The sequence below is a fragment of the Podarcis raffonei genome, chromosome 6 (genome assembly GCF_027172205.1).
Source record: "Podarcis raffonei isolate rPodRaf1 chromosome 6, rPodRaf1.pri, whole genome shotgun sequence".
Classification (NCBI taxonomy): Eukaryota; Metazoa; Chordata; class Lepidosauria; order Squamata; family Lacertidae; genus Podarcis; species Podarcis raffonei.
The window spans coordinates 78,361,711-78,375,667 of NC_070607.1; the positions used below are offsets into that span (position 1 = coordinate 78,361,711).

Genomic DNA, 13,957 nt, shown 5'->3' on the forward strand with positions numbered 1-13,957 from the left:
AGACCAAAATTAATTTTAACCACAGTTTCTTGTGACATTTAAACGTAGTCATTGTCTTCATTCCAGTTAGTTTGAATCTTCTGTGTGTCTTTGTTGCCCAGCAAATCCTAACTTTCCATCTACATCTGAAGCTTTTCCCAAGTTGGTTCTCTGCTACATTTGTACAAAACCATGGCTTGGCGTTTTCTCTTTGGTTTCCCTCCATCCTCACCCTGTTCCTCTGCTTTCCTTTCTCCTGCCACAGTGACGTGGCTTGTTCTTAGTGAGATCTACCCTTGCAACATTCGAGGGAGAGCCTTTGCCTTCTGCAACAGCTTCAACTGGGCTGCCAATCTGCTGATCAGTCTCACATTCCTTGACCTCATTGGTATGTATGGCCATTGCTTGTGTTTGATATTCTCCACAGCAATTTGCTTCAGAGCAGGGCTGATTACAGGTATGTGGTTAGGCTTGTATCCTGCTCCATCCTCAGTTTCTCCAGAATACATTACTAGACAGGTTAGAATGTTAAACTTATAGTGGGTGACCCAGGTTCAAATCTTTACTCCGCCATGTAGCTCACCTTGGGAAGAACAGTGGGGGAAGGAACCATATGCTCCTTGGAGGGAGCTAAATATAAAAAAGCTAAATATAAAAGAAATTATAATAATACAGTGGAACCTCTGAACTAGAATGACTCCTTTCTCAAACGTTTCGGCTCCCAAATGCCGAAAACCCGGAAGTAAGTGCTCCGGTTTTTGAAAGTTCCTTGGACAAAAACCTAGCTGTTGACTAATTGGAAGCTGCACCTTGGAATTCAAATGTATCAGAAGTTGAATGGTCTTCCAGAACAGATTATGTTCGAGTTCCAAGGTTCCACTGTAACAACTGCAAATGTCTGTCTGCTGAACTGCTGTGAAGGGAGAGAACCCATCTTGAATTTTGAACCAGGTGGATGGGATGCCGCCTGCTCTGGATGATGTTATCGTCAGGAGTTCAGCCTACACTTGAGTAGGACCCTGGCAGAGACACATGCCTGACTGGCATGTTCTCTCCCTCCTGGTCAATCATTCGGGAGCTTCAAAAGCTTTCTTCAACCCGAACATCACAGCAACCAATGCCAGCCGACGCCGGCACACTTAGGGATCCGCAGAGTTTGCACATCATGCGTAACAGACCTCAGCAACTCAGCATTTGGGCTAATCTACTTTATTTACATATAAACACACACAGAGCACTGCAACATGGCTCCCTCTCTCTCTCTAGCATCAGAGAAAAAACAAAGGACAATAGTCCCACTTCACGGAACACAGTAACACAAACATCCTGTCTCCATCACTTCCCACTCCGTGGAGTCAAAACATATACTGTCATGTGAAAGACAACAATCCCATGACTGCAATCATGGAGCAGGAATTCTAACATCTACACTCCCCCTGAAGGAGCAGGTACATAGCTTGAGGGTACTTTTGGATCCAGTATTGTTGCTTGAAGCCTAAGTGGCCTTGGTGGCAGGGAGTGGCCCAGCAGCACCCCTATCTGACAGAGAAAGTCTAACTTTACAGGCAGCTTGCAATTCTGAATGACCAAAACATCTATGCCAAGAGTTGACAAACTTTGTAGGCCCATGGGATTTATGATCTGTGGGCACTACCCCTCCAGGTCACTTGTCTCCCCCATTGCTCCCTGCACAAAGAGACAGTAAGAAAGAAAATGCACAGCATACCTTTTCCAAGATATGTAGGTAAAAGTTGGATCTGGTGGAATTAATCTGAGCATTGAGAAGCACTTAGAGCTGAAAGAGGAAGCGGGAAAGAGTTTCAGTCTTTGAACTTCCTGCTTCAACTCTTAAGTACTTTTCAAGGAAGATTAAAATTAACTACCCTTCATTTCGCCTCACAGCCAAGGAGGCAGTGAATGGGAAGAGGGCTCAAAGATTTCATGGGCACCGTAGGAACACCATTGTGCCCACAGGCACTGCACTGGCAATCCCAGTTGAATTTTGTGAAAGATGAACATTATTTACCTACTGGACCAAATTCCTGCTTATGTCACTGTGCTTTGTCTTGACCCAACTGCATATTAATAAGGTAATGCACACCACTGTTCTGAGAATATTCCACCCTTCATTATATCCAAGCAAAAGTTCTGTCTTGCCACATGTTAATCGTGTTTTACTACTGCTTGCAGATGCCATAGGCTTATCGTGGATGTTCCTTCTTTATGGACTGGTGGGAGCAGTGGCTGTTTTGTTTGTTTACCTTTTTGTGCCCGAAACCAAAGGACAGACCCTAGAAGAGATAGACCAGCAGTTCTCAAAGAAACGGTAAGTCCTGAAGAGGCCCCATCCACCTGCCTTGCCCCACCCCCTGGCCCTGGGACTCCTCATAAGGAAGTTGTGCCTAGAGAAAGAACTGTGAGGGGAGAGACTCCATCAAGCAAGGCCTCCTTCCACCTGCCTTGCCCCACCCTCTTGTCTCAGCTTCTCAATTTGTATTGTATTATTTTATATACTGTGGCTTGCCATTGTTTTATTGATTATAGTTTAGAAATTATTTATTGTAACTGTTGAGTAGATTTCTGTTTAACTTTTATATGTTGTTATTATTATTAAATACTATTCTAATGATGGTTGAATGTTACTTTTTTGATGTAGGTTGCCTATTTTAAAGTTATGTTTTATTATCACATTTTTGTATTGCATTAGAATCAGGGGTCAGCAAACTTTTTCAGCAGGGGGCCGGTCCACTGTCCCTCAGAGCTTGTGGGGGGCCGGACTATATTTTGAAAAATAAAATAAAAAATGAATGAATTCTTATGCCCCACAAATAACCCAGAGATGCATTTTAAATAAAAGGACACATTCTACTCATGTAAAAACACGCTGATTCCCAGACTGTCCATGGGCCGGATTGAGAAGGCGATTGGGCTGGATCTGGCCCCCAGGCCTTAGTTTGCCTGCCCATGCATTAGATTGTTATAAGATGTACATTTTTTGCTTCTTCAGCTTGTCAACCACCTTGAGTATAGTAAGATAGAAAGACGGTATACAAAGTAAAAATGATGGTGATGATGATGTTTGCTTGTTGCACAGCTTGGTCCACAATAGCAGTCAGTGCCAACACTGGTTTAGACATATGTACACAAGACTAGGCTATCAGTGGTTGTGGCTTCTAGTCATGGTGGCTGTGTTCTACCTCCATCGATGGAGGTTGTTTGGATACTATTTGCTAGGCACCATGCTTGGGAAGAGTCCCGTGGCAGTGAGGTCCTCTTTGTGGGCATCTGGTTGAGCATTTTGAAAACCAAGTGCTGAACTAAATGTGCCATTGGGCCCTTATGCTCTTACAGTCATTGCAAGACTCTTTGAAATCATGTTGCTGGGAACATTTGGGGGATATATGCATGAACCATCCACACTGATCTCTCTCATTGTTTTGCAGGTTCCTGCAAAGGGGCACATTTGGGCAAAAATTGTGGAACAGAGGAGAAATCCGAGTGCGTGCTCATTACCAAAGAGTGGACCATCCTAGTGCCTCCTGAGAGATAAGGCAGGCATGTTGCCACTTGTGCAACTTTCTACACTGTTGGAAGTGTTATGAGGACTTGCCCGAAGCCAAGGGTCCTGGATCATTCCTTGAAAGTTCTGCGATTCATTTGGGTGACAGCACAGAGTTGCTGTTTTAGGTGTTTTGTTGTGCATAGAACCTAGAAATGTTCATCCCTTGGTATCCTGGAGGAACCATAGCTGACGTTCCCCCAGCAGTTAGAAAAGACTTTTTTAAAAACACTGATAAATAAAGCATAAATTGGGATAACAGGACTCTTGCTGTGTCTCACTGTGGAATGAATGAATATCTTAAAGCTTGATGCACCACCCTGTTATACTGAAATATATAGAAATTAACACCAATTTGACTTCTAGTGCCTTTGTAAAAAAGAAAGAAAGAAAGAAAGAAAGAAAGAAAGAATTTCAATTTTTCTCCAGCCTTTACAATTATGATTTGGATGGGGGCTGTTGCAAAGACTTCGTAAGGTTAGTGATGTTGAAGCATGCTTATGTCTACTCAGCCTCATTAGCAAAGCCCTAGTCAGGCACTCTGTACCCAAGAACATGCCCACTGAAACCTCCCTTCTTGATTCAGCAGGTATTCCAGGAACACCTCCTTGCAAAACATGTGATTGGCATCAGTCTAAAGGACCATTAAGCAGGTCCAGGTGTCAATCAGGGTTTGTGACTTTGTGGAGGGAGTCCTTCATACATACATACTCAGTTGGCCATGGGGGATTGTTGGTGCTGTGCATACTGGCTATGTGTACACACACACACACACACACACACACACACACACACACACACACGTGTGCTCTGTGGGCAAGGGCTTCCTACAAACACCATTTCATTCCAGAGTACGTAGGAACCAAACCTTTATCACGGTGGTGCACCTTCTTTGTGGAGCTTCCTCTCATCACTTATGAGACAAGTGCAGTCTTTATCATCTTTGCAGAGCCTGTTGAAGACCTTCCTCTTCCAGAAAGCCTTTCAAGTGGATTTTTCCCCCTGCATTGGACTAGAAAGCGTGTTTCTGTGTTGTGTTGATTCCCTCTCCCCCCCCAGCTAATTGTTTCCCATGAAACATCCTGAAGCAATTAATAAAGTAAATGAATAAATATAGCCAAGTGTGTTCTCTGAAACCCTTCATGGGTGCAGTACTGCATGAACTGAACACTTGAATAGGGTCGGAACGGCTTTGACTGAGCCACATTGAACTGCAGGTGCTTGATAGCTGCTCACCCCATCCAAGTCTGAGAAAGAGGCCTGGTTCTTTAAGGCAGGGACAAGTAAAAATGTTTAACCTGAATAAGCACATTCCACATTCCTTTGTAGGCAACTCTCCAGAGGCTGCCTGCAAGTGTTTGGTGGGGCCAGAAACAAAAGTGGATGTGTCTTCTAGAAAAAGAAGTGCCACAACTCACCACAAACCCCTCCTTTGTTCTCTTATAATGGCAATGGTACCCACCTGAGAGGTGCTGGAACTCAGTTCCAGCTTTTTTTGTAACCCTTGTACAGTAGGTTACATACCAGTCATGCAAAAAATCAAGTTTCAAACACACCATATCTCTCTATCTGTCCTTCCAGGCAAGCAAGATGCATTCTAGTTCCATCCAGGCATAATCACTCATTGAAGGTGTGACCTATGTAACTTTTTGTGTCCTGGAGAGGGTCCTGAGGGCCAAATGGAGAGGCCTGAATTTGGGCCACTGGGCCAAAGGTCCCCTAACCCCTGCTTCCAGGGTGGAATGGCGTAATAAGAGAGGCAAACATGGAGCTCTGGCCCTTGTTCACCTTGTGACACAAACTGATTTATGCAGGTCTCTGTGTAAATCTTACAGCACACCGCTGAGTAGACCATCAAAGAAGATCACCTATAATATGTCACGATTTTGTCTTCGGCCCTGACTTGCTTCTTGTTCTACCATCTCAGTATCTTGCCGCTCAGTAGCCTAACTGGATGTGGACTTCCTTAAAGAAAGAAAGAAACCAAGGGCTGGTTCATGCATTCGTTCACACATTTGGTCTCCTATCAGTTGATTATTTAAGTGCTTAACTCAAAGTGTGATCTGTCTTCATTTTGGTTTTGAGTTAACAGCAAGCAATCTGCAAGGAGCACCTGATAGTTAAATCTATGGCTTATTTGCAAGGGCATTCAGACAGAGACGGCTTTGTGCTACCTGAATCTGACCAGGGTTGCTTCCATGTACAGGTAAATGTGTTTTTTAAAGGGTGATCCACAGACTGTCTTATAATATATTTCATAATGGATTTTTAATTTAACAAGATAGAATTTACCATACTGAAGGTGCAATTGAGGACAATACTGACAAAGGGGCCGTAGGTCACCACTGCAAATTAATTACTTTTTACAGGGATGTCTCAAAATCTGTGCTTTTGATCTTTGTTGCCTGGTGTGCCGTGGGAAAAAGTGAAAAATTCGAAAGATTTTTTTTTTAAAAAAAGTCAAATTTTCGCCCACTAGGCGGGCGCCGGACTGTGTCCACCCTATTTTCCATCCGTCCTGGGTGGGGATCAGATCAGATGGGATCGGATGAGAGCGGACAGGCGGTCCGCTCTCATCCGATTCCCCATAGAGAGCAGCGGGGCTCTGACATCTCCCTCTCCGCACATAGTGCGGAGACGGAGCTGTCATCCGCCGGCTCAGTGGGGATCAGCGGATCGATCCCCGCTGAGCAGAGAATGGTCCACAACGTTTTTGTTTGCCATTAAAGAAAAAAATATTAAACATTTTCTAATGGTGGTGTGCCTCGTGATTTTTTTCATGAAACAAGTGTGCCTTTGCCCAAAAAAGGTTGAAAAACACTGGTCTAAACCACAGAGCCTAGGACTTGCTGATCAGAAGGTTGGTGGTTTGAATCCCCGCAACAGGGTGAGCTCCCGTTGCTCAGTCCCTGCTCCCGCCAACCTAGCAGTTCGAAAGCACATCAAAGTGCAAGCAGATAAATAGGTACTGCTCTGGCAGGAAGGTAAACGGCGTTTCCGTGCGCTGCTCTGGTTCTCCAGAAGTGGCTTAGTCATGCTGGCCACATGACCCCGAAGCTGTCTGCGGACAAATGCCAGCTCCCTCAGCCAGTAAAGCGAGATAAGCGCCGCAACCCCAGAGTCGTCCGCGACTGGACCTAACAGTCAGGGGTACCTTTACCTTTAAGGAAAAGCAGGACATTCTGGGATCAAATCAGAAACCGGGATAGCTTCTCTAAATCAGGGACACCTGGAGGGTCTGAAGCCACTTTTATTGGTCCAGGCAGTAACAGGAGTTCCCATTTGTCATTAACTCCACTGAGTAGGTAAGTTTTGGGTTGGGAGTGTGCACACAGGTGGGATTTTAAGGAAAAACCAGCCTGTATACAGTACTTTAATAAAAGAACAGAAAGGCACCATAAGTCACCCCAGAGTGAGAAACTCCTAACTAATGAAAATTTAGCTCTGATCCCGCCCCCGCACCCCCCAGTTGCAGCGAGCAGGTTGCCAGATAATAGTTACACAGCGACCTCCTGCAATCCCAGTTCCTACACCAGGCTTTGTCCACCTGATGCCCTACAGATGTTTTGTCTACAACTCCTCTTAGTCCCGAGTATCATGGACATTAAACATTGTGGGTGGGGTTTAAGTGGGTGGTTTCCATTTGCAGCAGAAGCTGAATGTTTAATATAGCCTATCGTTCTGAAAACTTGACAGCACTCAACTGGGCAGCCAGTGTGGTGTAGTGGTTAAGAGCGACAGACTCGTAATCTGGTGAACCGGGTTCGCGTCTCCGCTCCTCCACATGCAGCTGCTGGGTGACCTTGGGCCAGTCACACTTCTCTGAAGTCTCTCAGTCCCACTTACCTCACAGAGTGGTTGTTGTGGCGGAGGAAGGGAAAGGAGAATGTTAGCTGCTTTGAGACTCCTTCGGGTAGTGAGAAAGTGGGATATCAAAGCCAAACTCTTCTTCAGGACATGCAAGACACATAATTTTAAATTCTGCCACTAGATGGCTCTTTGGGATTAAAGAATGGGGCCTTTTGCTGGTCCACTTTACGAACAGGCTTGCTTTGTCTGTTCAGCGAGCAGCAGCGCAAAGTCATCTAGCAGGGAGTGAGCTTTGTGTCTCTCCAAATTTTGAGTAGCTGGCTTCTCAGGGGTTCCTAAGGCTTAAAAAAGCAAGTGCTGATTGTTCCATCAGGCTGCCAACTGTCTCCTTTCATATGGCAGCAGGGAAGGCAAGATATTTGGGGCTGGGCTGTGTTGGGGTAGAGGTTGCTTTTGCATGCATTCAGATATAAATGGTGGAAAAAACCCCACTTTGTTTTAGTTAGTAGTTATATTTACACCCTACCTTCCTTTTCTAACAAAAAAACAAAATAACAAAATAATGGGCAGCAGCAGTAGCCTATGGCAATTTCAAGTGTTCAGAGCGGTTTGTGAGCATGATCTAGCTGTAATACAGAGCCAGGGCTTTTTTGGCCGTGGCCCCAATCTGGTGGAACGCTCTGTCACAAGAGACTAGGGCCCTGTGGGACTTGACATCTTTCCGCAGGGCCTGCAAGACAGAGCTGTTCCACCAGGCCTTTGGCCAAGGCACAGTCTGACCCCTTCCTTCTATAATCCTCATAGAACTCTAGCCCAATGGCTGCCATTAATTTGACTCTGAATTGATTTTAGAATGAATTGATTTTAGAATGTATTTCAATTAATTGATTGTGATTTTATGTAAACTGTGTTATTTTTACTGTTGCTAGCCACTCTGAGCCCGACTTTGGCTAGGGAGGGTGGGATATAAATAAAATTATTATTATTATTATTAAAGGTAAAGGTAAAGGGACCCTTGACCATTAGGTCCAGTCATGGCCGACTCTGGGGTTGCGGTGCTCATCTCACTTTATTAGCCATGGGAGCCGGCGTACAGCTTCCGGGTCATGTGGCCAGCATGACTGAGTCGCTTCTGGCGAACCAGAGCAGCGTACGGAAACGCCGTTTACCTTCCCACCGGAGCAGTACCTATTTATCTACTTGCACTTTGACGTGCTTTCGAACTGCTAGGTTGGCAGGAGCAACGGGAGCTCACCCCATCACGGGGATTTGAACCGCCGACCTTCTGATCGGCAAGCCCTAGGCTCTGTGGTTTAACCCACAGCGCCACCCGCGTCCCATTATTATTATTATTATTATTATTATTATTATTATTATTATTACAACAACCCTGTGAGATAAGTCACTATCATTTGGCTTGGTGGCAGTGGCAGACCAACAGAAAGGAACTTGCTGCTGCAGATAGAGCTGAGAGGGACCCCTTCCTGAAACCATCTAGAGCCTCTGCCTGTCAGTGTACAATACTGAGCGAGATGGACCAATGGTCTGTCTGACTCAGTGGATTGATGGATTGATTGAATGCCTTTCTATGCTGCTTTTCATTCAAACGAATCTCAAATGGCTTGCAAACATAGCAGCTTCCTATGTTCCTGTGCACCTTGGCGAGCTATATTTTATTTCCGCAATAGCTATTTTCAAACTTGCATCTATGCAAATCAATTAGCACATGCAAATGTAATGCAAATCGGGGTCCTCCTTTGGGGCCATGCATAAACACCCCACTGCATAACATCCATAGAGCCAAGGCTGAGCTTGCTTCTTATAGATCTCATGCTTGAGGGTTTTTTTGATAGCTGACCTTCCTGGAATACCAAAAGCTTCTTTTTGCAATACATTTCAGAAACCATTTTGCTGTGCAGATGGGTGCAGAGAAGGGGCTGCTGTTGTGTGAGAAAAACAAGCCCACGGCTCCCTTGGGCCAACTACATGGTTCTTTGGATCCAAGCCAGTAATTTCCTAACAGTAAGCAAAAGTGGTAATTTAATAATAGGCAGAGGTAAGTAATAACTCTGGTTGAGTTTTCCTCCAGTTTCCGCTCCCTCTGAAAGTGGTTTTCACATTGGGGTCCACAGAGACCCTTTGGGGCAGGAAAACCATAAACTATGATGCAAGAAAATATAAATTCTCACCAGACATCTGTTTGCCTAAGTAAGAAAGCCCAGCAAAAAATTCCTAGTGCTGTTGTGCCCAAGACCCAGATTGGTTGGTTAATGAAAGGCAAGCCCATTGGGCTATAAAGAGGTGATGTAAATGCCATACTGCAGAATATTGTCGTGCCCCATGGTGACAGACAGGAAGTGCAATGGGAGGTTTCGGTTACACAACATGGGAGCTCCTGCCAGCATCGCTGTTGCCGTGGCCATCACTCCAGTGATGTTTAAATGAAGTGGATCATGGGAGTGAGGAAGCCAAGCCAGTTACTTGCCATGACTGGCCATGAGAACAACTATGTAACTTTAGGAATTGGTGCCTGAATTTGCTTGTTTTTCTCTTTTCCCCTTTGTGTCATGTCTAAAAGACTGTAAGCCTCCAGGAAGTGACAACTGTGCTTCTTATAGATCAGGGGTAGGCAACCTAAGGCCCGGGGGCCGGATGCGGCCCAATCGCCTTCTCAATCAGGCCCGCGGACAGTCCAGGAATCAGTGTGTTTTTACATGAGTAGAATGTGTGCTTTTCTTTAAAATGCATTTCTGGGTTATTTGTGGGGCATAGGAATTCGTTCATTTCGCCCACCCCAAAAAATATAGTCTGGCCCACCACAAGGTCTGAGGGACGGTGGACCGGCCTACGGCTGAAAAAGGTTGCTGACCCCTGATCTAGGAGCACCCCTGGTTCCTTCAGAACACCCAGACCCATTCTGTCAGAGAATTTGTTAGAAGCTAGTTCTGAAGTGTATAACAACATAGGACAGAGTGTAAAAAAAGAGGTAAAGGTAAAGGGCCCCTGGATGGTTAAGTCCAGTCAAAGGTGACTATGGGGTTGCAGCGCTCATCTCACTTTCAGGCTGAGGGAGCTGGTTTTGTCCACAGACATTTTTCTGGGTCATGTGGCTAGCATGACTAGACTGCTTCTGCCACAACGGAACACCATGACGGAAACCAAAGTGCACGGAAACACCATTTACCTTCCTGCCACAGTGGTACCTATTTATCTACTTGCACTGGCATGCTTTCAAACTGCTAGGTTGGCAGGAGCTGGGACAGAGCAACGGGAGCTCACCCCGTCGCAGGGATTCAAACCACCAACCTTCTGATCAGCAAACCCAAGAGGCTCAGTGGTTTAGACCACAGCGCCACTCGCACTGTGCGAACTAGCCTGGTATAACACCATAGGACATCAACAGGAACAGACCATCATTGTTTCTTGTTGCTTCTTTTCAACACCATAAGAACCTAAGAAGAGACCTGCTGAATCAGGGCAGTGCCCATTTAGTCCAGCATCATTTTCTCACAGCGGCCAACCAGACGTCCATAAACTCCCAAGCAGGACCTGAGCATAGCAGCACCGTCCCCCCAAGATCCTGTCACCCAAAATGGTGCTGTGCTCTCACACAAGAAAATGGGATGTCTGTTTTTTCTGGGATGCTTGCAGGTATGTCACAGTGTGGTTGAAAAGATAAAATTGGGTGGGGGAATGAGAACTTTGTATACTACCTTGAGTTCCTAGAATGAATTTCTGTCCTTTTTGTGGGCTTTCCAGAGGCAACTGCTTAGCCAAGTGGAAAGATGGACAAGATGAACCATTAGTTTGATTCAGCAGGATTTTTAAAATATATTTTTATGCCAAATTAGATCCCTGCATAATCTAACTAGGAAAATGGCTTCCACTTGACTGCCAATTAACACAGGCATTGGTTGTTATTTTTCTCTCTGCTAAGGCAGAGACCTTATTACAATTGGGTTGGGAAGTTAGGAAGGGGGTGGGCTGCACGAGCGTTTTGCGATACAGATAAATCTTCTTTAGTGGACTTTTTATTTCCTTTCCTTCCACAATATTTTCTTTAGTTTCCCAGCCAAATATTTCCTAAGGAAGGATTTTGGACTTCCTTTGAGCTGCAGTTCAACATCTGTCCGTATCAGGGGGCTGCAGTAATGGGGGTTTGATGTCAGGTCCAAATTCTCACCAGGGAACAATATATGAAGTGCTAGCCATTCATCCACCCCCAACTTCAAACGGACATTCCTCCCTCCCCTCTTTTCTCCCACTGCCTCCAAGTATGCTATTTTGCACATTATGGAGACAGGATATAACACACATCGGTCCATGAAGGCTTAGACCTTGGGCTAGCTCTATTACGAGTATTACAATGAGGTGTGTAATTCCAGGCATGAGACAGATCTTCCTACATGGTCTAAAACTGCTGAAACAATCTTGGTGTCCATCCAGATGTGTGGGAGCAAAAGATCCCCCGAACTCAGAGTTAAGAGCTGAAGCAGTGCACCCCTACAAAGCATAATTATGTGGCCCAGGAGATGTTGCTTTCAGTGTGACCCTTTCCTTCTGTGGAAGCTTCTTAAATTAAATATCCAGTTAAAGTTGCCATTGGGCATGTAGTGAACAATTGCTTGAGGGAGAGAATGACTGCAGCCCCACCATGTATTTGGAGGGCAAGTCTGAGGAGAGACTTTTACACACACACACACACACACCAACATAAAACACTGTTATGCGTGATGTGCACGGAACATGCTCCTTTCTACAGATATGCTCCTCAGTGCATAAACTGCCAACATGTTTGCTTTTCATCTTACGTAATTGTTTATTACATCCGGAGACATGCCTAAATACGCCTTTAATTTGGAACAGCCAGGCAGGTATCTGTACGGAAGTTTTTGTATGGCTGTATTGAATAAGTCTCCACTTTTAACTCATTGGAGGTAGAAATAATTTGTTTGTTTGTTTTGCTTCTCTTTTGGTTCTTTTAAAGACAGCTGTACCCCCAACCTTTAGCCAAAAAGGCTCTCAGAGTGGCTTGCCAAAAATCAGTACTAAGAAGGCCACTGCCCTCAGGCTCACAGTCTAAAAATACATGACACGCAAGGAAAAACGGAATGGGAGAGATGAGGGGAAAGCAAGCTCAGATACAAGTTCTTTAAGTAGCAGTTCTTTGATTGATTGATTGATTGATTGATTGTATCTCTATGCCACTTTTCGTTCAAATGAATCTCTAAGCAGCTTACAAACAATAACACAGTAGAGCATAATAGAACACCATTTTACAGCATAAATCATATAAGATAATTAACAAATCATCAGTAAAAACAGGGCTTTTTTTCAGCCAGAACTCACCGGAACTCATTTCTGGCACCTCTCAGGTGGGTATCATTCCCAGTATATGAGAACAAAGGAGGTATTAATGGTGAGTTTTCTAGAAAAATAGCACTGAGTAAAACAATTCCAATCTATAAAGCACTGCTAACAAAGCAGCGCCTTAAAAAATAAGCTAAGCATCACAATTACAGCAAAAGTAATAGTGTATGATTTTTATTTTACTCCAGGTAGCCCACTCAGGCACCACTGATGAACAACTTGTCCATGTGACCCTCTATAAACAGGAGATCCATTCCCACTTGAAGAAGTCCAAGACGAGCCTGTCCCTCAGGAGCAGCGATCTGGCTGATGTGTGCTTGAACATGTATAGTTCTCTCTGTGGAGATTCCAACTGTCTAGAAAAATTGTCCACCTTTCTTGGCTGGCTCTGTGATTCCATGTGTCATTGGGGGCAAATGAAGTCCGTCAGGAGTGAGGGCAATGCTTCCTGAATCAGCCACAGAGACGGTATCAGCAAATCATGGATGGTGCATTGAATGTGATGGTTGATATCATGCTGCATAGCCAGTCAGATTTGATTACATAACTGAGGGGAAACTAAGCCAAATGAGAGAGAGAGAGAGAGAGAGAGAGAGAGGAAGAAGAAGAAGAAGAAGAAGAAGAAGAAGAAGAAGAAGAAGAAGACAATATAAATAATATGTCAACATTTTGAAAGACATGCTGAAGAAAATCATTGAAACAGACAGAAGTTTCAGCTCAGCTTAGCCCTAAGTTTTGGGTAATGGAACATTCAATGGCAGGGTGTTGTTAATCTACCTGTTAAGCAAATAAATGGCAGTTGAGTAATCAGTTAAACAGTCTTTAATCAACTTTGGAGTGTGACAGGTATGTATATCTGGAGAGACAGCCCAATTATACTGTGCAGATGGTGTAAAAAAGAAAACTGCATGTCAAGCACAGCAGTACATGAAGGGACAAAAGATGAAAGACAATTGTATTATAGTACATGCAAACAAAAACGGAAACAAAATAATTGTAATAGTTGTTGTTAATTATCATAATCATTGTAATAAAATATGTATATACCTCTTTTAATCAGAATAAGATCTCAAAGTGAAAGCAAGCAACCACATTAAATAATACAGAATTCATTTTATTTACTTATTAATGTGTGAGCTCAACTACTTCCATGGTGCCATTAGGGGGAGCTCCAGCACTCTTTGAAAGCCAAGTCTAAAAATTAAATGCTACCCCTCTGTCTCTGGCCTTTGTCACATG

General features: G+C 44.3%; 1 protein-coding gene across 4 annotated transcripts in view; it reads left to right on the top strand.

Moving 5' to 3' along the window:
* The window catches only part of SLC2A10 (solute carrier family 2 member 10), a 16,408-nt gene extending 12,611 nt beyond the window's left edge, over positions 1-3,797 (top strand). For 3 of the 4 annotated variants that reach the window (XM_053394157.1, XM_053394156.1, XM_053394154.1), the window contains 3 exons: positions 245-367; positions 2,170-2,305; positions 3,423-3,797. In XM_053394157.1, the coding sequence (XP_053250132.1) occupies positions 245-367; positions 2,170-2,305; positions 3,423-3,522 (359 nt within the window). In that variant the 3' untranslated portion in view covers positions 3,523-3,797. Of the gene's footprint in view, positions 1-244; positions 368-2,169; positions 2,310-3,422 lie in introns of those variants that run through there. The other variant, XM_053394158.1, reaches the window with a different exon arrangement.
* The last annotated feature ends 10,160 nt before the right edge of the window (positions 3,798-13,957 follow it).